Here is a 22,980-nt window from a genome sequence, read left to right as displayed (position 1 = left end):
TTTTTCCACATACTTTTGACAGTTCTGACTAGCCCGGCGCTTAAATAGTTGGAGTCAACGTTCACCCGGCTAAAAAATTCGATTTTGACGAAAGTCGACTTTCCCTCTGGAAAAACAGAAAATCTGATTCTTTGGGTCGGGGTGAAAAAAAAAATTTATTTCGACTTTTATCGCGCCTTCGGGGGTTTCATTGGCATCAGAATTGTTAGAAAATACAGAATCAACTTTCACTTGGCGAAAAAATTCAATTTTGGCGAAAATCGACTTTCACCCTTAACCCACGTGAAAATGAAAAATTTTTGAGCTACTGTGAGCCAAAATGACTCATTCTTCTGCGAGGTGATATCTGACAAGTGAATTAAATTTTGAATTCCGTGGTGATAATTATAGTAAGAAGCTCACATGAATTACTCCCGTGTGAGCGGATATGAGCAAGAGGTCCTCATTCTCACTCACACTTAAAATTAACAATTTCCATGGCTCACAGTGCGATACTTCCTCGCTCACAGCCGCTCACAACAAAATTCTCAATATAATCTCACACGATTCAAAACTGGCTCGAGTGTGACTTGAACAAAAAAAATGTCTGACACCGTGATTATCACAAGGCAATTTACCCGACGTCAATCGAATTTCAAAAGAAAGCAGAAGTATCTTGCGAATGTGACTAGCACACACTATCCTTTCAATGGCTGGAATAGGATGTATTGGGTAGAGAATTTCCTTTTCTCCCTGAAACTACATTGTCTCCATTTTCTATTCGAGTCTCGAGTACGGATTTTCTTTCTCTTTCACCATCCGGTCTGCCTTCTCACCACCTATCTCCTTCTATCACCCAGTGCCTTACGTCCTAGCAAGTAACGGGAGCTTGACCCCCCCTTGCTTCGAGTGGATACAAAAGAGAACTGGGTGCATTCGTATAAATACAGAAACGAACCTCATCGTTCTTTTTCCACCACAGCTGCACCATAGGCTACACTCAAAGTCACTATCCACCGCGGGAGAGGAAAAAAATCAAATATATGGAGTGAGTAAATAAAGGGGAATACAGACTCGACGGGCTTTATGCCAGTATTATTTCCAACTTTTTCATCGCGATGCACTAGCTTTCATAGAATTCTTCATCCCACGATTTTTAACACTGGTATTTCACTTGTCTCAGAAGATGGACTGTTGTGAGGTTATCCCTTTTCGACTCAAGAGCAATTCATATTTCAGTGACACCAAGTATTTGTGAAATCGTAGGCGATCAGTGGACGTTGGGGAGAATTGGACTGCTAGGAAAAATGGAACCTTGATTCAAATGCAGGTTGTAGAGTTTATACCGGTCAGAAATCTCTAGATATCTTGCTAAGAGTCTCAAAATGAGTCTCACTCCATCAAAATCATACGGCTGAAAAGGCTCACTTAGATCCACTCGCTTCTATTCACTATTTATTCTATTCACTATTTACCAAATTCCCGAGCATTCCCATACGGACTTCTCGCCTCAATTATTTAAACATTCTCTCCTCCATCATTACTGGTCCTCCATTCTTCCAAAGTACAACCGCTTTAGCAGTCACCACCGGATTTGTCGTCTTGTTAAAATGTTTCTGGACAATAAAGTACAGAAGAGAATGAACAGGAAAAATAATAAAACGAGCTAAAAGAAATGAGGAGTAACGAGAACGAGAAGAAAAACGGTTTTAAGAGGTGAATACGATGTATGTGGGAAACCTCGAAGATAAAGGTCTGAAGAATCGCTGACTGTTGGGACGAGAACGATGGCGAGTTAGCGTTGTAAATTGTGTACCCCCCGAGTCTGTTTGTGCACGGGAAATGCGAAGGCTGAGCAAATAAAAGAGAAGAAAAAATAAAGAAAAAAAAATGGTGAAAAAGTGGTGTGGGTGAGGGGGGGGAGGGGTAAGCGTGGTCTTTCTCTTTCCTCTGTGGTGTGCCATCAATTGCGTCGAGTAATTATTCAGTCTCTACCAAACATACTGCAACTATGCGGCACAGTTTATTTCACAAATGATACCGTTCTTCGGAAGAAGCAAGGGGGGAATGGCACGTACCAACCATTTGCGCGTTGTATACTTTACTACTCACTGTTTTCATTTGCTCATAACAAAACTCTACGGTTTCTTTGGGTAAAAGTTTTCTCGTTGTTTCGAGTTGTTCGCACTTTACGAAGAAAAAAATGAAGTGATTAATGTTTGGATTTGGAAATTAACGGAAATATAAGGGTCTGAGGACGTGAAGAGTCCAACGGGAAAGTCTGCAGACAGTACAATTTCTCGTACTTCACTGTGAAAATTGTGTGAACAGTAGTTGCTCATAAGCACTCACACGTAGAAATTGGCAATTTTCATGACGCACAGTGTGAGATTTCCTCGCTCATAAGTCGGTCATACTGTCATTACTTCAACAAAAGTTTCTATTTAACCTCAGGTGACTCATAACCAGCTCAAGTGTGAGTTACTCTAATAAAATAATAGCTCACATCGCTCACACTCTCATTATTTCAACAAAATTTTCTGTTTAATCTCAGACAGAAGTGTTAACGCAAGCAGAAGTGTTTTTGCGGAAGGAAATCAATACTTGTTTTATTGTGAGTCGTTCTCTGAGCAAAAATGGTGCATCTTTTAGCGAGGTGGTAACTGATAATTGAATTACAATTCTAATCCAACGTGTAAGTCTTCGCTCTTAATTTTGAGTTCATTCAAAATTTGTCAGGTTTAAGGATTTCTGTCAATTGATGACAGGTATTTATTGCAGAATTCAGTTGTCAGTTTTATTTTTTGAATGTACAATTGCCCGAGTCTACTTCATAATGAAAATTCTAACCTCATTTCCCAGAATATACTTTCCATAAGGACATTTATACTTTATGGAGCGGAACAAATGGTGAAATGACAGTACTAATTGTCTACATATCACAATTGCCGCGGAACTTCACCGTGGAAAATAGTATTTTAAATGAGGGTAAACTGTTTCATCGGACTTCTTTTCAATGTGAAAATTTTGTAAATCCTTCAACACCGAGTTAATGAGCGGTCTGAGTATTAAACTTTTTCAGAACTCCTCACTCCATGTCGTCTCGCTGAAAATATCTTCAATTTTTTTCCCACGGAATGGAGACTTTTGTGAAAAGGGTTTTTCTCTTTAGCTCTTTTTTCGTCGTTAACCACTGATCATGTGGTTCTGTGGGAGAGGGGCGGAGGGGACTTACAACAGTGTTTTGTTTCAAAATAAGATATTCATCTTTTTGCTTCCGAATGGAATATCCATTTAATGAAAGAAAAAAAAATTAATGTTGGGACAATGTTGGCCGCCAACATTGGGCCAATCTTGAATTCATTGAATCATTGAATTCAATTCAAAATACATCGTCATCAAAATTCCATTCGCAAGCAAATCGCTAATTTATTAGCAAAATTATATTGACTATTTTTGATGAAAGCAATTTCCCACTTGTTTCATGATTCCTTCGAAATCCATTGAATTTTTCCTACCAAATATCAATAAAAAAAAATGAAACAATGAAGTTGAATCTTCAATAAAATTTTAACAGAACTCCAATTTTGGAATAGAATTTCTTAGAGAAAGCGCTAGGTTTTTCTATTAAATTTTCTTCATACATGCAGTACACGATTCAATGAATTCAAAAGCCGATGTCAATGACAGGGTAAAAGGCTGCGACAAAACGAAATGCCATTCAGAGGATTTAGACGGGCCAATACTTGATCTATAAACCGAATTAATTGGATTTGGTATCGGGGATAGAACAGAATAGGTTATGATTTGATATATTGAGCTGGAGAATTTGGTTATTTTGGAGGATAATCTGATTGAAAATACAGGTTAGTCGAGTACAGTCTCATTTGCATGCGTCAATTTTATTCATGAACTGAGATTGACGTCATGGGAGATTCATTATTCGCGCAATTCAATTCAATTTTTCAATTCAATAGAAAAACCTATGTAATTTATTTTAGTGGGATATTTTCTGTAGAAATTCCTCGACTTGAGCTTTTCAATTTTTTCGATCGATTTTTTAATGAAAAAAAGGCGAGAAAGAGCTTTAAAAAATCGAAATTTCACGTCACGGAATTTCTGTCGGAAATGTCTAATAGAAAAAGTTGAATAGAAAGATAAAATGCAACTATTTTTTTCTATAAAATAATTTTAAAAAAAATTCTATAATTTTCTATCAAATTCACCAGGTTTTTCTATGAAATGATTCAGAAAAGGTGCGAAATTCCCTGCAAAAGACGAATGATCCAAATCTCAGAAAAGTCTCACTTCATTCTCATGTGAAAAATGATGGCGCAAGTAGTGCACTCATACACCCGTAACCTCTGGAGATGCTATCAGGTGGGTTTATGATGAATATGAGCAGCGCATCAAGAACGATGGTTTACAATTTCATGCGATACACCTCATCATTCATCTGAACTTCTTGTTTCATCACCTCCCCCAGTTCAATCGATTCTAGCCGAGTTTCTCCGGAAACTTCGACACTATCATTAGGGGAGGATGGGGCAAAACGGCCCCCCTTCAACCGTCAATATTTTCCGATTCAATAATCCGATTGGGATGAGTTAGAGCTCGTTTTGAAGAATGAAAAATTATCTTCAAAATGAAGTTGAAACTGGGAATTTTCACAATGTCATTCACAAGTTATTGACAATTGAAGGGGGGCCGTTTTGCCCCACCCTCCCCTATTTCTTCTTATGTTCCTTCGTATCACCGTGACGGATTACGCAAGAAGTATCAAACTTGTGAGGTGATAAATGTCATGTTATTCGTAACAAAAGGTGAATTCTCAAATGAATAGTTGATTTTTCATTGGGTTATTTGTTTATAAAATAAAAATATAAAAGTATTAAAATACAGATTCCATTGATTTTTCCGTAAAATGTTGAATTTTTAACGGTCAAATTCTTTAAAATTTTGTATAAAATAACAAAATGAAAATTCATAAAATAATTGTAAATGACAGTTTCCCTTAATTTTCCATAGAATGTTGAACTTTCAACGATGAAATTCCTTGCAACTTCATTGAAACAAACGTGATAAAAATTTTTACAAAGTGTGTCGCGATTTTCAGCCGACAGTTTCAAATGATATTTCAATTTTTTTTTTATCAAACTTCAGTCTTCATTTCATCATTGATGGACATTAAATATATTCCAATTACCGATGAATGCAGGGGCTGCAATGAGAAACGTAGTAACCGGTTCAATTAACTCCAATGACCATTATTGTTATACCGTAGAGTTAATGATCCCCTGTTGAATAACTTCAAAGCCTTTCGCAACTCATTTGTATTTGAATGAAACATCGAGTACTCGTTTCGCTGCATCAGAATGAAAGAATTACAAAATTGTAATGAATCTTTGTTAAAGTTGCCACAGAAAAAAGAAAAATATAACCATTAAAAGATATTCGGAATGCACTTAAAAATTATGGAGCTCTGTAATCCGATCCCCCGTTCGCCCCTTCAAAAGCCCAATCCTCAACCCCCCGAGGATTCCATCCGATAAGTCGCAAAAGGCAATCGTTTCGTCGCAGAAATGAGAGCAACGCTCAACCGAGGGCCGAACGACTCCCGCATATAGCCTGGGTATCGGGATTTTTCCTGAATCCATAGTAGAACTGCTGAAGAATGTACCTCGGGTTCTTGGAATGATTGAGGCATTGAGCCACCCTTGAAGGATAAATTCGCAGGCACATAAACCCGAGTTATCTCACTCCCTCCATACATTCATGAATGTGAATGCGCTTGGATAACACGATTTTCCGCGTGACGAAAAATAATTTTTTTCTATTTGTGATGAGATAGTTTCAGATTTGTAATCAACATTTTTTTATTATTGACGTAAGGGTCGAAAGGGTTACGTTAAACATGACCCTTACGTGATACTTGAGAGGTGAATAATGATCAAACATTGTGTAAGGGTCATAGCTGTAAGGGTTATGTGAGGGTCAAACATGATGTAGAGGTCATGTTCGCAAGAGTTGTAAGGGTTACATTGAACATGACCCTCACATGATATATAAGGGTTCAATAAGGGTCACACATGTAAGGGTCGTATACGTGAGGGTCGTACGGTCAAACCTTTTTTAAGAATCATGTGCGTAAGGGTGGCAAGGGTTACGTTAAACACAACCCTTACGAACCTTGGGCATGCTCGTGAGGTTCGTAAGGGTTACGTGAGCGTCAAACATTATGTATAAGTCGTGTTGGTAAACGTCGTAAGGGTTACCATGAACATGACCCTCACATAACCCTTATGACCCTCACGAAATTCATTAATTTTATGACTGTTATGACCCTAATGGCGCATTTGAAGCTCAAGTTAACGATCGCATAAGTGTCAAGTGACCCTTATATGATGAGGATATACTGACGTGTGACACAGGAAATTTCACAAATATCTACTGCAACTACTTGAATATGCAATCGACTGATGAATCTATTTGGATAACATCTCCGGAAACATGGAGACATCTATAAATATACGAGTCACATTTCACGACAGCAACGCCTCTTCATTCGAACAAATATAGTTCATCAATAAGATCTAATGGGTGCACCGCACATGCAAAAATGAAAAATCAATTCGACAAATACCGCAGCAGTCTTCCACGGCAATGAATACAAAAATAAACCGCTCCTCGTGCTCCACATTTTTCTAGTTATTTCCACTAACAGCATGACCATTATTCATCCGTATATCTGACCCCAACATCAAATAATTTCGTAGTTCGCTAAAATATACCCGGGTAAGAGCACCCAGCATATGTATGCGCATCATTCATTAGTTCGTAGATTAGTTAATTTATCGACACTGATCTCCATTCGTATTTATAACCACCAGACGTGTCATCTAGGTTGTTTAATAATTCAAATAGAAACTCTGAAGTCGTATACTCTTATAATGTGAATCGGAAGACTATTCTGGGAAATGGAAATCATCAACTTCATAAAAATGAATAACTCGAGTCAAAAAATAATCAATGTACATAAATTTTTGACGATATCTCCCCCATGAGAATTTCTCCCCCAGACTTTCATCCCCAATGGCATTTTTCTTCTACGAAATGTCACACGTAAAAAATAATCTCCCACTTCCCCATCCGCAGAATGATAAAAAACTCTGTCTCAGCAGAAGTTGATTTCACTCTGACAAAAAATTAGACAGTTCATTATTTTCATTCGCTGCGGACTCGCCTAACGTGCTAGTTAGGAATAGTACAACTCGTGTCAAGTACTTCTTCCAGCTTTTCTTCACTCATTTCCACCATTAATTAATGCGGATAATCCGGAGTTAGCCAGACCAAATGGTACAGTTGTGTAATCAAAGGGGATTACGGTATGAAGTATCATTAATGAAATCATTCAAAGTCAGCTTGAACTTGTTGAATCTCGGGGTTATAGTGTTTCGTATTACAATGGAGACTGCTGTTTCAGCAGTGTCTTCTAATATCAGGAGATTCGAAATTTCAAAAGTATGGGGAGTGTGGAGATGCTCACAAAGAGGCATCCTGTGAAGGTGGGATGGAGACTTTACGATGTGCACTTTAAACCGTCAAAGGAAATTCTCCAGCCTCTGGAGACATTTCGCGAAAGTTTGAAATGTTGTATATCATTACTCCGAGATTATATTCAGTAGAACGTTGGAGATATGGGGGTATTGAACTGAGACTTTCAGTGGATAGTGGTGGGTTTCTTGGAACAATCTGACATTTTGTCGAGGTGCTCAATCCTAGAATCATGCTGGAGATGAACAAAACGTTTGGAAATTGTTATTTCTAACGATCGTAAATGAGAATGTTAAGTGTTGACTCAATCCAAATTCAGAAATTAAATACAGAATCATCATCATTAAGGTAATGAATATGAACGAGCCGCTGATCCTTTCCACCAGCCGTGTCTCTGACTTACGGACTAATGAGCTTTTCAACCTGCAAGCGAATTCTTGTACGACGAAACAGCACGTAATCTCTATGAGTTTGGTCATCGGTAAGACAATTGCAACAAGTCCTCATGATTACGACTGAAGAATGCTGTCAGCTTGACTGTATTCGCTATTCAGTTATTAAAAACGATGAAATTTTTCAGAAATGAGATAAGTTAATCAAGATCAGTGATTTTCACCTAGAAACTCATTCCGGACAAGATGCAAGTTATATTCCTAGGTAAACCAAGTTGAAGCAATTATCCTTATCACGTTTATTAACATCGAACCACCGTTGCCTCTTGCATTTTAGCCCCACTAGAACCTAACAACTGTCTTCCTCCTTCTCATTCAATAACTCTGTCACTCTTCATCACGCGCCTGGAAGCCACAGTGCGGTTGTAGAATTTCCATTCTATCGTGTTGTACCTACGAGAGAAATGATTTACGCTACTATCTTTTGCATCTGGCAACTCATATCCTTTGACTGCGCAACCACAAGGCATCGTAAATAATTAATTTCATGTTCTGTTTAGCTCTCTCTGACACGGCGATGAGGTGCTTTTGGATTCCTATTTTGGAAGGGACTGTGTCTAGTTTGAATTTTAAATCACGGATTGAGGTGGTGACCTAGTCAGTGAGTTTATCTAAAGTCATGATTGAGTTTGGGATATTTGGGGGATGGGACAGAATATATTTGAATCACAAAAAATCAATTGTGTGGAGTCGATATTTGGACGCGGTGAGACTGATTCAGGATCAGGTACAGGTGCGGTGAGCGTCGGGATTTTTAGGAGACCTTTGGTAAGGGATTGTTATCACGTGCGCACAACAACATGATTAGCTTTCTGATACAATAGATCAGATCCACAGATAAATCAGATCATGATTTCGGGCGGAAAATCTCATTATTCAACCTGGACATGTCTCTGAAACGTACAATCAGGTTCGTAATTCAGCCTGATCAGGCTCACATCGCGATGTAGATTGGTTTATCATATATCCTATGTCTGATATAACTTGATGTGGATCGTAACTCAGCTGATTCCATGGGCAGAAATACCTGATCAGGTTTTTGGCGTAGCTTAAGCAGGTTTTGAAAATATTCAATTCAATTTACAATACGACCCGAACAGGTCTGCGAAATTTTTCCATCGAAACCGTAGAACAATCTATCAGGTTAGAATCAAAACCTGATTCGGCCCATTAACGTAATAAAACCTGATCAAGTTCATGCTGAGCGCGAAGTTCATGGTTTAGTCCACAGGAAATCAGGACTATTTAGAAAACTAAGTGACTGGATATTTCGACCTGTTTAGGTCCACGCCGAAACGTGATCAGGAGCTTGACGATCATAAGCTTTCCTTTATAATAGAAAGCACAGCCCAATATTTTCAATTATTATCCCAACATCTCAACTAGATTGAAGCGAAAGGTACCTTAAACCTGATCAGGTACGTTGATGTCAAAATTTATCACGCACTGAAAATATGTCACAAATAAAGGCGTGATCTGGTACCGACAATCGAATCTCTTTCGCATGAAATCCGGTATTATAATCCTGATTTGTGCCTGATTGAAAATCAGGTCTTGCGGCTAATTTTCTGAGTAAATCTATCAATCACATTTTTAATCAGCCATAACTCGAAAATGGTAGAGTGGAATTCAAAAAATCTTACGCCATTTCCAAGATTATGTTCGAAGCCTCAGAATAAAGCACATTTCATTCAAATCGCATCGTTCGGTCACCAGATATTGAACATTCAAAAGGACTCATCTCATTCCGACTTCAAAGTTACCCTCGGGTATTTCTAACGACAGTCTCCGCAAACATTTTCACCGACTCCTTTGCTATCTTTAACGGCCATTTGGCTTTCTGGGATTACAAAACTTGCGGATTACCATGGGGCTGAGTACAGATAGACAGAGGGACGGAAAAAAGAGAAAAATGTAATTTGCATCTTAACTAATCTCAAGCGGGTAAGGAGACGGAGAGCGCTAAATTTCATTATATCGAGGGGAAAATTTTTCGGTCGAGATTATGTTGCACACAAGAAGGGGGGATTATTCCACCCGGAAAAGTTAAAAACTGCAGTTAAATAATTTCCCTCGAAAATTCAATTCTATCAACCTGAAAGTGCTTTTTTAAAATCAATTCACCGGGATTAAGTGGGCACAGCAGAAAGTAGATAGCGACTGAAACTGTGGAAACAGAAGTGTGGAGAGAGCGGAAAAGTAGTCGAAAGCCGGGGGGGAGAGAGTTGGTGGAATGAGAGCTGTCGAGATATCTCTCGACTGAGGGTGCAGAAAAAATAATTACGTTTGATGGAAGAATTCAGGGCGAAACACTCGGAAACTTGAGGTACTCTGAATATTGGACTGTTAAGGCTATTTAGGGAAGTGTCGTGCGAGATTTTTATGGGGACTGCCAGCCCCTCAATCAGATTTAACATCGGGTGGGAAATTTTGTCGTCAATATGCGTCCGGTGGAAGTAATTCAGGGTCTTTCAGAGAATTATGTAATTTCCGGGGGAGGCGTTTCTGAAGAATTTGGCGAGAGAAGTCTTGAGGGCTTTCATCTTTTTCTTGGGGAAGAATTGGATTGTGTTCGATGGAGTCTGTGATCGGATGATGGGTGTATGGTGCTGAGAATAGGGGTTTCTTGCAGCACAAGTCCATCTGGGAGAATCGGAATTGGAAGTAGAGAAGGGGAGGAATTCATGAGAGAGCGAGTGCTTCATGAAGTGATGGAGTCAGACCCCCAGGGGTGATCACTGTCATTATTCTTGCAGACAATAAGGTCTTCACAAATGTCTTGAACAAGGGGATGCAATAGGCTTCATCAGGATCAAATGAAGGTCACAAGAAAAATCATAATCAGAAAACAATACACTGCACTAGATTATTGTCACTTCGCGATGTTTCGGTTATAATTTAAGCTTCCTCAGAATTCTAGAAACCAAAGAAGTTCAAAACAACCACCTCAATTAATAAAATATTACGAAACGTACGTTAATAAATGTAAGAATTTAATTTCAAATGCAATTAAATTTTTAATAGATTCAGAATTCAGAAAAGTTTTTTCCGGAATTTTTCCTATTTTGAATATCTATCAGTGGCACATGGATCTGGAAATCGAGAATTAATTGTAATAATTAATATATATGTATAATTGTAATAATTAATATATACAGAAATTTCATGTAACTTTATCGTTGTTAAAAATTTCAAGCTTGTTCACTTGAGATTTCAAAAGTAATTTTCTAACAGTGCGGATTATTAATAATTCATTGTCCTTACCTTGTATGGCCCGAGACTCTCCACAATGCACGTGAAAATGGCCTCTCGTCCAACTGAGACCGTGAGATTATTCAGGGGCTTGCCGAATCTCGGTAGATCTGCAACATCATCAATTTATCGGAGTGAATATGCCACCGTAAAGCGACTGAAAAGTACCAGATTTAGAGTAGATTGTCGTGTACTCTAAATTCATACAATTTGTGACCAACGAAATGCCTCTTCCCTCTCGCTCAATTCACTCTCCGCACAAGCACTCCCTCATTTCAGACTCCATTTTTGTATCTCGTTGAGAGTACAAAAAAATCTCGTGGTACCAAACTTTCGGGAACTATATACATAGTCGAAGAACTGGAGCTGACGGCAAGTGAGTTCAGGTAAGCGGGTCAAGCGAGGATTAAGCGAACTCTTCATTTATTAACGCGTGCCCTCAACATTTCCCCCTTCAGGGGGATTTTTTTCCACACCCCCGGGGTAATGCTTTCAATGTGCAAAAACCTCGGGACAATTTTTTCCCTTTTTTTTATTTTAACTAAAGCGCATGCGGTTACGGTGGGAGAAAAAGTTGTGCGAGTGATTTCGTTTGGAGGGGTTTCATTTTTTTCAAAAGCATAAGAAATTTTTCACAAACTCTTGTAATAAGTTTAAATGATTTCCTGACTCGGCATGTTGCATGGCTTTTTTTGAAAATCGTTTTGCAGGGAAATGATGGTTTTCACGAGTTTAGTTCTCGTTTCTCTGAAAATTCAAGTAAAGCCCCAATTTACTTGAATAGGAAGACGGAAATTCCACAATTTACATGAATTTCCAAGTGAAAATGAATATTCACTGCCAAATTCTCGTGAATTTTCTGGAAATTCCTTAAGAATTCTTGGAACTCCAGGATTTTTTAAAGGAATTCCCTGAAAATTCAGAAGAATCTGAAATTTAAGCAGATATTTCCTGATTTTTCATCAATTTTCCCAGAATAATCAAACTGAAATTTACAGTCCCCAGATTTAAGATGAATACTTTCTTCTTAAATCTTATATGAAGATTAAACTCTATCTGTCTTTTTTTTCCTTCAGTTTAATCGACAATAAATTATTGATTATTTATTCAACTCCCCTAAATTAAAAGAGTTATAATACGCAATAGAATTTAAATCGAGACAATGTTTCCAGATATCCATCGAATGAGTCGAGAGTCACTGAACTCTCCCTCAAAGTCATAATAATATTTCATTCGAATTTGAACCTCCTGCAACAATCCTCACATTGTTGATATCATGTAAGAGATTCGCGAATAATCCCAGCAACAGTTAAAACCCCAAGAGTATAAATACAAACGGTGTACAAATTTGCGCTGAGAGCAGTAACCAAAGTGCAATATATTTTCCACTCAACCTTCTCCCGGGATGATACAACCCTCACTCCCCAAACGGTGTACATGCATCACGAATACCAAATGCCCACTAATCCTCGGTATGACCTGCGAACGCGTGAGAAATCCAGACTCACACTCTTCCAACGGATTACCTCGAGCGCCGAAACCCAGGGAGTGTATAACAAATAGGGGACGAGATAGAACAAAAAATTTCAAGTTGGTGCAGTCCCACTGCTCCTCAGATTTCCATGATTCTCGACAGTTCTTTAAATCTAATTCAGTTTCATTTTTCAGGAATTGTTTATTCGGAAGGATTTAATTAAATTAAAAATTCAGAATAAATTCGATTTGACTCTTATGACCTTTATGAAACCGTTTAATGGCCCTAGATGACCCTTCAATATGAGCAATATAATTCTTTTGTACTCTATGACCATTTTAACCCTTGTGCCCTTCCTTACCCTTATGCCATTTGACCCTTATGAATGTTGGATATATGATCTGACCCTTATGACATTCTAACCCTTATCGATATCGGATATATAATCCGACCCTTATGCCCTCCCGGCCCTTACGAATGTCAGATTCAACTCTGACCCTCACGACTTTTTGAGCCTTACGCCGAAACATCGTCGAACATCTATTAGCCTGACCCTTACTAGTGTTGTTGACCCTCATGAACTCTTCTGTATATCACCCATAAAAAATTCAGACCCTTCACACAATTTCCTCAATTCATAAAATAAACAAATTCAAACTTTTAATTGCAATTACCCGAATTAAGATTGAATACATAAAAAAGATTTTGCAACTCTCTCAACCAGACACTTGATTAAGGAAACTTGCGAGTGCCCCAGTAAAAACTCTATCCACGTCTATAAGTAGCAGTTGATGTACCCTCGACTGCGCACGAATCCCTCCCCTTCGCGCCCTTCCCCAGAGGCACACAATCTCTCGCCTTCCTCCGCTCCGAAAAAATTCCCCCGGTGATACTTTCGACTTCTTTTCCAGCTGACTGAGTATATCTGGTCCTCTTCCTCTCCAACCAGCCAAATGATTTAATTCACTGAAACATGATTCCCCATTACAATCGAACAGACATGGTTTCCTGTATTATGTCTACTTTATGGAATAAAGAATTGTGCGGTTATTGAGGAGTCCCCGGAAATAAGTTGAAACGAGACACGCGGATGCTTCTGAAGTCTGCGCACGATCACATATTACTGTGAGAGGCATGCGATGCTGCCTCCAGCAAATAAACCGTAACGATCCTATTTGTAATCGAGGAATTTCGATGTAGAGTCGGTGTCTGGAGGGCAGACAAAAGAGACTTTGTTTTAGAAAAAAATACGGGATCTGTGATTGATGAAAAAATGGGTGGAAAAATGTTTAAGATGCTTGGGAAGAATATAAAATTACTTTTTACTGTGGGAACGTAGTAATTCTTAATGTGTGAATTCACATTCTATTTAATGCATTCTATTTAATAGAATGCAGGATTTGCTATTTAATTTAGTAATCTTTGAGAAATTTAGGAGGAGAAATATGAATTTTTACTTCGTCGGTAAAAAAAATATTTCCCCTCCCTTCCAAAGTGAATATTGACGGAAGACGGTGAGAGGGATTTTTTGAATAACCGAAGTGAAAAACCATATTTAGTCTTCTTTATCATAGTTGAAAATTATTATCAATAATTTTGCTCCACGTATATTCATCCTGAAAAAGAGGAGGGGGGAGAGGAAGGAATCAATTTTTTAGAATTATAGAATCCGCCAGCCGGGCCATTGCGTGGTCGATAGAGGGAGAAGATTCCAATAATTGAAAACAAGCGACGCTCTCATCATCCACCGGAGTTTTTACTAGTCAACACAGTAATTTCTGCTATTTCCTCGAGTAACATGTAGGAGGCGCGAGAGTATAAACTAAAATTTTAAATAGAAAGAAAAAATTACAATTTAACCTAGTAAAAATTCATACGATTTAAGTAATTTCTCCTTGTTCAATAGTAAAAATTGATCAAGAAATCAAGCGTTTTTAACACTTTTGAAAATTCTTTTCAAATTGTTTCCGTAAAAAATCAATTTTGGAATTTCATATCGAATAAAAATAATTTTTACTTGGATCTCTATCAATTATAGCTACATTACTTTAAACAGCTGACGGCTTGAATGAGGATTCCCCCACGCCACTCGTCTCATTTATCCTCCATTACGTAATTCGTTGAGCTTTACTTCTGAATCTCCAATATTTTGGAGGCACATAGTACCTATTCATCCGCTCAACCCATTGTTTTTCAATCCTCCGTTTAATTATACCGGAGACTCGTACTCTTATCAAACGTCCGTACGTCAGACAGCTCGGGTTCTCCTCGAATGGATTACGAGTCTGATGGTTGGAAATGTCAAATGCACATAATGTCCCTCACTCTGTGAACGAGGACATCATGATCTAGACTCCCAATGAATTCCGCCGCTTTACGAGTTTTTAGTCTCATAAAAATGAAGTGACCATGCTTATGGATTTGGAAAGAGATTAACCAGCCAGTTTTCATTTAAAAAACCACGTGAACCTTTTTTCACTCGAAATTTATGGGTAAACATCGCATTTGGACATGACACATCTCGATATGTATACAGAAATTTAATTTCACGAATGAATTCTAAATTAATTTGTCCTCTAGATGGTTACAAAACTTAGTCTATGATTTCTATGACATTACGCTCAGTCCAGGCACCCGATAGGATATTTGCACGTAAAAAGTTCTCCCGAAGCAGGTAAACAACCGCCGGAAGATAAAAGAAAACCTCAATGAAGGAATCGTGACAAAGAACGAAGAGTAGAGAGTCACGAAACCCCGTCCGTTGTACGACTTCTACGTGCTGACCCATGAAATCGGTGACAGACCTAGAGGGAAAGATATCACTGAATGGTGGCCACACTGGGATGGATTGAGGTTACCAAGGGATGAGCAGTCTGAATTGATGAGGGACCACTGGCACTGATGACAACCAGCCCAACATCTGTTGTCAGCCGAGGTCCATCAAATACCCAGTTGAACCCACTAATCTAATTTATAATCGCACGTGACACGTTAAAGTAAACGGCCTCTTGACGCGGCTAACGAAGCGATGAAGTTTATCATCGCGAGACATTTCGTTCGGTACAACTCATGATTTAACGATGATTCCTCGAATGAAGATGACTTTAATATTGTAATAAGTGAGCAGTGAGAGCTGCTGGCGACAGAACAGAACAGACAAAGGACCGTTCAATAATTACCCGTTCAAACTTCTTAATGAGATTGTTGCAAAATCGATGGAGAGAAAATAGCGCGTCACCTCGTCAAGTTGTGTAATAACTGATGCTAACAATCTCGAATAATTATGAAAGACCTGTGCACTTAATTTCTTTTTACAAAAGTTGGTTAAGAAAATATTTACACTTTGAAAACATAACGACACTAAATTGTTTTTCAATGTTGTTTAGATTTTTAGAGTCACTAATATTGTTTATATTTTTCACTTGATTTTTGTTGCTCATCTAACCGAGCTTTTGGTGTTGTTGAAGGCAAAGATGCTGTAGACTTGGAACTAACTTATTTCTATTTCTTATTTTACTACAACGTATACTACTCTCAACGGAGGAAGGAGTCTCTTTGCGATTGGTTAGAAATGTAATTATCCCTCATACTCAGGCTTCAAGAATTGTCGAATTGAGAAGTTGTTTTACGACCAAAAGAATCGACATTTCGTCTGGAAAGTTGAGGAAAGTGTAATAAAACATAACAAATGTAAGCGTTATTTCAAAAAAAATTTGAAGATTATCTAACGTACGTTTTAACATTTACGATTATTTGCGTGTCTGAAAGTTTCTTCTTCTGCCTTTTTCCATGTCGCCCGAGCAATGGTAATTAAACTCCAATAGATGATGATCATTACTCGACCATTCCCCTGATTTGATTCTGTTTGATTATTCTCTATCGAGACGGAACACAAGGATTATCGAGCCAGAAAATCTGGATCATTAATTCAACACTTATCACTGTCATTATCGTCACACACGTGGGTAATTGATGATACTGGTGAGAGCGTGATGACAAGTGAAGCCGGATTTGGACGGTAGCTTTGATGGTCTGGCGCAGGGATGAGGTAGATCCGCTGGAAAAACCAACATCGTAAATTAAGGCGAGTTGACGACACTAGGCTTCCCGCATATTTTGATCTCCAACGACCAAAATGACTCCAATCGTCTCAACCAATCAATCCCAAATGATAAGACAACTCGGGCACATGGATCTCACATGACAATCCAACGTCCAAAGGACCTCTCATCTCCAACGACCAAAATGACTCCAATCGTCTCAACCAATCAATCCCAAATGATAAGACAACTCGGGCACATGGATCTCACATGACAATCCAACGTCCAAAGGACCTCTCATCTCCAACGACCAAAATGACTCCAATCGTCTCAACCAATCAATCCCAAATGATAAGACAACTCGGGCACATGGATCTCACATGACAATCCAACGTCCAAAGGACCTCCATCACGACTAAGACAGCCGAATGATAAGACATACCCGAGGCCCAACTTTACCTCCACCAATAGCTGCGTAGGAGCTATTGAGAATACATCTCCAAGTGTCCGCGAAACACCGTACGCTTTGATCCTTTGCCCGTCACTGTTCCTAGCTGCATCCTGTCAAACCATTAATTGCATCTTCGTGGAGATATACATGAATGTCCTCCCAATCACGCTCGGTACGATCGAATCACTGCAAACAGTTCAACCTTACTCAAAAGCCACAAGTACAAATCGATGGGCAGATAACGCACCAGATCGATCACAGGGTTTCCATGTAATCTTGATTGCACGATTGAGCATTATTATCGGTGGTTATATCATGTCCGATGAACCAATTCCAACGTCACTCGGTGGTTGAGTAACACTGTGTGCCGGTATTACCTTGTGAATAATTTGGGATTTAATGCATAGTATAGGGGATCTCTTATTATGTTTGTGATGCATGAATGTTGCAGCGAGGGTGATAGAATTGGGGGGCGTGCAAGTATTGTTGGAGGGAGTGAATAAATTTGAGAGTATTTGATGGGCGGTTTGATGATTGGTGCAGTGATGTAATAACCAGGAATCCCTTTGTCCTGAAAATTTTCTGATCATCTTCTAAAGATGCGAGATGGATTGCTGTAATTCAAAGATTCTTCTGAGGTACAGACGGTTTCCATGAGTATCCAGAAGTAATTTATGATTGAATCGTGAAAACAATCACTTTGGTTATAAAGGTTCTAGACGAAGATTCAAATGAAGGAATGCCCAATATTTTGGAGAGCACTAACCGCGGGAAATTGATGTCGCTGCAATCTTTATAACTTCACCTATCATCTGGCAAGTTGAGATGACCATTTTTAGGAGACAATATTTAATTATCAAGGAAAATCGCCAATCCATCATTCAGCTGCTCGGAGAGAATCAGCTACTAAGACAAATCTTACGTTTCCATCTTATCATCCGATGCGCTTGTCTTAAATATAGCACCCCCCAGTCAACTCCACGAAGGAGGGTCTTCCCTTCGCGTGACACCTCCAACCGTGAAACTGACATGAGAGGTTATATCAACGTCGTCACTTGTTTCGGCATTGTCTCAAGAGACGTGGATGGACGCGCTTTGCGGTATAATGCCATCTTCCTTCACTCACCCTAGACCCTTGCCACACTATACCCGCTAATAACATCAGCCACAGACAGGGAAGCGCAACCGACACGTTTTAATGGCGCTTGCACGCCGAGCGATAAATCTGCCCCCGTGCAACCGCTTGGATAAGCCCTTATCGTATAGCTGCGGAGGGTGTAAGTATCGCAAGTCGTAAAGGTGATTTTTTTTTCCTATTCTGTGAGGCCTCAAAAATTGAAAAGGTCTGGGAGACCTTAGTTTTATAGATTTTCGATGAAGAATTTCTTCTTCAATATGACGGAATCGTGATTCGCGGTTGAATGATGACGGAATCGTAACTCGCGGTTGATAATTCGTCGCTCCCAAGAATTTGTCATTTTTTTTTCATTATTTTCACTCTAGGATCTTTTGTTTCAAATTTATGAGGTCCCATTTATTTTTCCGACTACTTCATTCATTGTTTGTGCCCTTAAAAGCGCAGGACTGAAATTTGTTTTGGGGCACAAAATTCCCTAGCGCCGCCCCTGGCCTCCCCCCCCCCCCCCTGACTACTTCTTTGCGTTTCATGACGCCGGGCATTTCGCGTACAGCACAAAACCGCAATTTTCATGTCACAGGAATGATGTGCCCACATAACAACGTGCGAAATAAATTGAATGAAACAATAATTCCTCCCGAGAGAAGGCGTTACGGGGTGCGAGTGAAATGTGAATAAATGATATTAATCCATAAGTGCTTTTTTCTATCGCATCAGCATTAACTTGACGGTAACGTTTTTCACGCTTGCATTTGGCACATTATAAGCATTGCATAAAACAGCATGGAATTGACCCATCATGATTTCCTTCTTAATTGTTGGTGAAACGAATTAACGTGGCACACGCAATGCACTTTAACATATTCCACTTTGCGGTATCTCCGGGGGGGGGGGGGGTGGTGGTGTAAAATATGTTGGTGAAGCATGAAGGATACTAAATGGAGGTGCGTCCTCTTTGATTCGAGCGAAGTGAGACAGATGATGGTGGGTGGAGCGAGGGTGGGCAGATTTCATACCGTGAGCAATTTGCTAGTGAGAGGGATGTTCGATTCGGTGAGTGATCATTCCTTTGAGGATTTATGGGGGGGGGGGGTGATGTGCGGATGTTTGTGATGATTTCAAGTGGAATTGTATTATTAGAGTTACGGTAACTGCAGAAATCGGGTGTACCTAATCAGGTACATTCCGTACACCTGATCAGGCCAGCTGGAAAATCTGATTGAGTCAGTTGATAGGCCTTGTTTGATCAGTGGCTGAACCTGATTTTGTCAATTTGTGGACCATCTTGGACCAATGTCATAACCTGATCAGGTCAGCCCATAAACCGCCTTGCCTCGGATTCCGAAGCTGATCAGGCCGATGCTTGTACCTGATAAGTCCCATCGCCCTACCTGATTTCAAACTATTATTTAAATCGGGGTAATTGGAGAACCGGATCAGGTAAATTTGTGGAGATTATCAGGTAAGATTGTCGAGCTGATCAGGTCCTCCAATTAACTCGGAGTTTGAGATGTTAGATGATTCTGTGATAGTCAATATTTATTGAACCTGTTGTATTGGCAACTGATCAGGTTATTTGGCAAACCTGATCAGATACTGATACTTTTCATGGGTACAAGAACCTGATTAGGCTTAAGCCGTCATAAACACGTCAAAAATTAAACGAGTCTCATCATTATTCAATTTATATTGGGCCGGAACCAGGTATCCACAGCCAAACCTAATCAGGCGTTATATAAGTCATTATAATCATTCTGAAACCGACTCGGGTCTACATCAGGTCGTGACGAATGAACCTGATCAGATCGGCCGTTGTACATACGAAATGACCGATCAGGCTTGTGAAACAGAAAATGTTTCATGAGTGAATCCTCACCGGTCTTTAAATCTGTGTCTGAAGCTGAATCAGGTATCCCTCCACTCAAATCTCATCAATCAGTTCTCGTTACTATCAACCATGTTGACCATCTCCTCTCACCCACAAGATCGAATCACGATGAATGGAAAAAGAACACAGTGGAAATTGTGTTGAACGAGAGCGAATAAACAAGTGACAGTTCGGATACAATTCCTACGATCTCGATTGTTTTTTTTCGGCCGTACTCCGACCATCAAAAGCCTTTCATGTTTTCGTGCACAAACTCATTCGACATTTTCACCGTCAATTTTTTTATTATTATTTGTTTCAATGGCTTGAAAACGCAATTTAATGGATTTTTTGTCATCGAGATTGGTGAGAATAATTAATCAGACAGTCCTTGATATTTAAATAGAATAGAGTTAAATTTCGTTACCGAGAGATGAAAACTGAATTACGGGTTACGGGTAACTTGGGTGGGAAAAATAATCTCGCAGAATTGAGACTGAGAGAGACTGTGGATAATCCAGATTCAATTACATTAAAGTATGTAATGGGTATACCTAGGAGTTTTAAATAGTTTACACTTTTGGATGATGCCGGCGGAGGAGTTGTGATGAGGTATAATAATACAGTGGTCCGTGAACGGACCAGAGTGGAATAGTGAATAGGGCTGTGAAGACTGAGTCAACAAACTCTCCGTTTCGGTCAATCCTTGAGGAGTTGTTATCGCTTTTTAGGGGTTTCTACAGGATTAAATGTCTTGAATAATATCTTCCAATTTCGTGACCTGACAGGAGAGAATATAAAATTCAGAATTAGTATGTGCACATATCGGAAAGGCTTTACAATTTGATTTTCTTGAACCGAACGTTTGCGATGTGAAATTCTTTTTTTACCATTTTCGATTTAAAACTTTAGTTTATACTCTCGCGCCTCCTACATTTTATTCGAGGAAATAGCAGAAATTACTATGTTGACTAGTAAAAACTCCAATGGATAATGAGAGTGTCGACTATTTTCACATCTTGGAATCTCCTCCCTCCGTCGACCACGCAACGGCCTGGCTGGCGGATTCTATAATTCTAGAAAATTTAATCCCTTCCTCTTCCCTCTCTTCTTTTGCAGAATGAATATATATGGAGCAGAATTATTGATAATGATTTTAAAGGATGACAAAGAAGATTAAATATAGTTTTTCACTTCGGGTATTCAAAAAATCCCCCTCTTCCTCGTCCCGTTCCGCGAATATTCATTTTGGAAGGGAGGGGGAATATTTTTTTAACCGACAAAGTAAAAATTCATGTTTTTCCTCCTAAATTTTACTCGTGTCAATTGAAAATTTAACTTTTATGCTACCATTTTCTACGATATCGACTCACTATTTTTACTATGTTTAACAGTAATTGTTCCAACGGATCGCATCATATTTTTATTTTATTAGCCGTAAATTTTCATTTGTTCTCAAAATTGATATGTTAAATAGTAAACTTTGGAGGGTGGCAGGTATAGACCTGCATTCTATTCCTCATATCAAGAATTGCTATGTTCCCACAGGAAAAATAATTTTATATTCTTTCCATAATGTAATTCAATTCAATATAATACTGAAATACAATTCAATTGCCTCTCTTTCTCTTTTAATTCTGAACTTCACTAGTTTTCGAGAAAATTTCTCTCCTTCGTTTATATTTTATAACGCAAAAGGACTCCATGGAGACTCTCTTATTTTTTATTCACCCGTGAAATTCTGTTATCCAACCTAAACCGTCACGTCGCTGCAACTTGCTCTTACGGCGATTACCCACAGTCCTTTTTTTAATTAAGAATTTCACTAATTTCCTCGAGTCCACGTGAAACAGGTACTCGTGTGGAGTTATAGTTTGGTGAGAACCTCGTCTCGTTCTTGTGACACTCCGTGAATCTTTGGTGATGACCACTTCACTCTGGATTAAAAACATAATTGGACGTTTGTGAGAGGAAGGGGAAAATTAGGTTGGGGGTATTTTTATTTGGGTCGTCACACCACACCCAGAAAAATAATTCATTCATTCATTAAAATAAATAAGTTTATTTAAAAAGTACGACATATTTTTAATCAAATAGAAAAATTTTCTTTATCATTAATAGGTTTTCATTTAACCCAAATAACTTATTCATTCATAATAAATGAAGGTTTTTCGTATACTAAAAAATTCAATACATTTTTGCTTCGAAATTAATAAAAAATGATTTGAAACGAATAAAATGTCCATTTGATTTTAATCAATGATTTATTCGGAATGAATGAATAAATTGTTTTCTAGAAATTAATTGAAACGTCATTTGAAATTAATAAATTCTCTCTTTTGAAACAAGTAAAAAATTTCAAATAAAGTTTTTCATTTGATGTAAAATCCGGGGGAAAAATTAAATTTCAAAAAATGAAAGAAAAAAAATGCGTTCATGCACGCCCCTGGCACCTCTGTCCAATCGACTTTGATGAAGGTGAACGGGCAGATTGTCTTCTTCCCGTTGGAAAAAATAATTTTCCTCCCGGCGTTATTCTTCCCGCAGTTTTCACGTCCCGTCGACGACTACACAGAGGCTATTGACATTGGCAAAGTGGCTCACCCCTCCCCCCCTTTCTCTTCATTTCTCATTCCGCACTTCTTACCTTTCCTACCTTTCACCGTGGGCGACAACCCGCTGAATCGCATCCTCAAACTTGCGACGATGTTTTTTCAAAGAAACCGATTATTATCCGGCGGATGTTCGCAGCTCAATTTACCCCCCCCCCCCC

The 22,980-nt window shown here is 38.8% G+C and overlaps 1 protein-coding gene across 1 annotated transcript in view; it reads right to left on the bottom strand.

The window, feature by feature from the left end:
- Positions 1 to 22,980, bottom strand: part of LOC107038724 (protein amalgam) — a 54,376-nt gene that overhangs the window by 16,503 nt on the left and 14,893 nt on the right. The window contains exon 2 of the mRNA XM_015257982.2: positions 11,250 to 11,347. Coding sequence (XP_015113468.1) covers positions 11,250 to 11,347 — 98 coding nt within the window. The remainder of the gene's footprint in view (positions 1 to 11,249; positions 11,348 to 22,980) is intronic.

This window comes from Diachasma alloeum, unplaced genomic scaffold (genome assembly GCF_001412515.2).
Source record: "Diachasma alloeum isolate Michigan unplaced genomic scaffold, Dall2.0 Dall_scaffold_00178, whole genome shotgun sequence".
In the NCBI taxonomy this organism is placed as follows: Eukaryota; Metazoa; Arthropoda; class Insecta; order Hymenoptera; family Braconidae; genus Diachasma; species Diachasma alloeum.
Note: the sequence above shows the minus strand (reverse complement) of the source record. Positions and strands in the feature narration are given on the sequence as shown.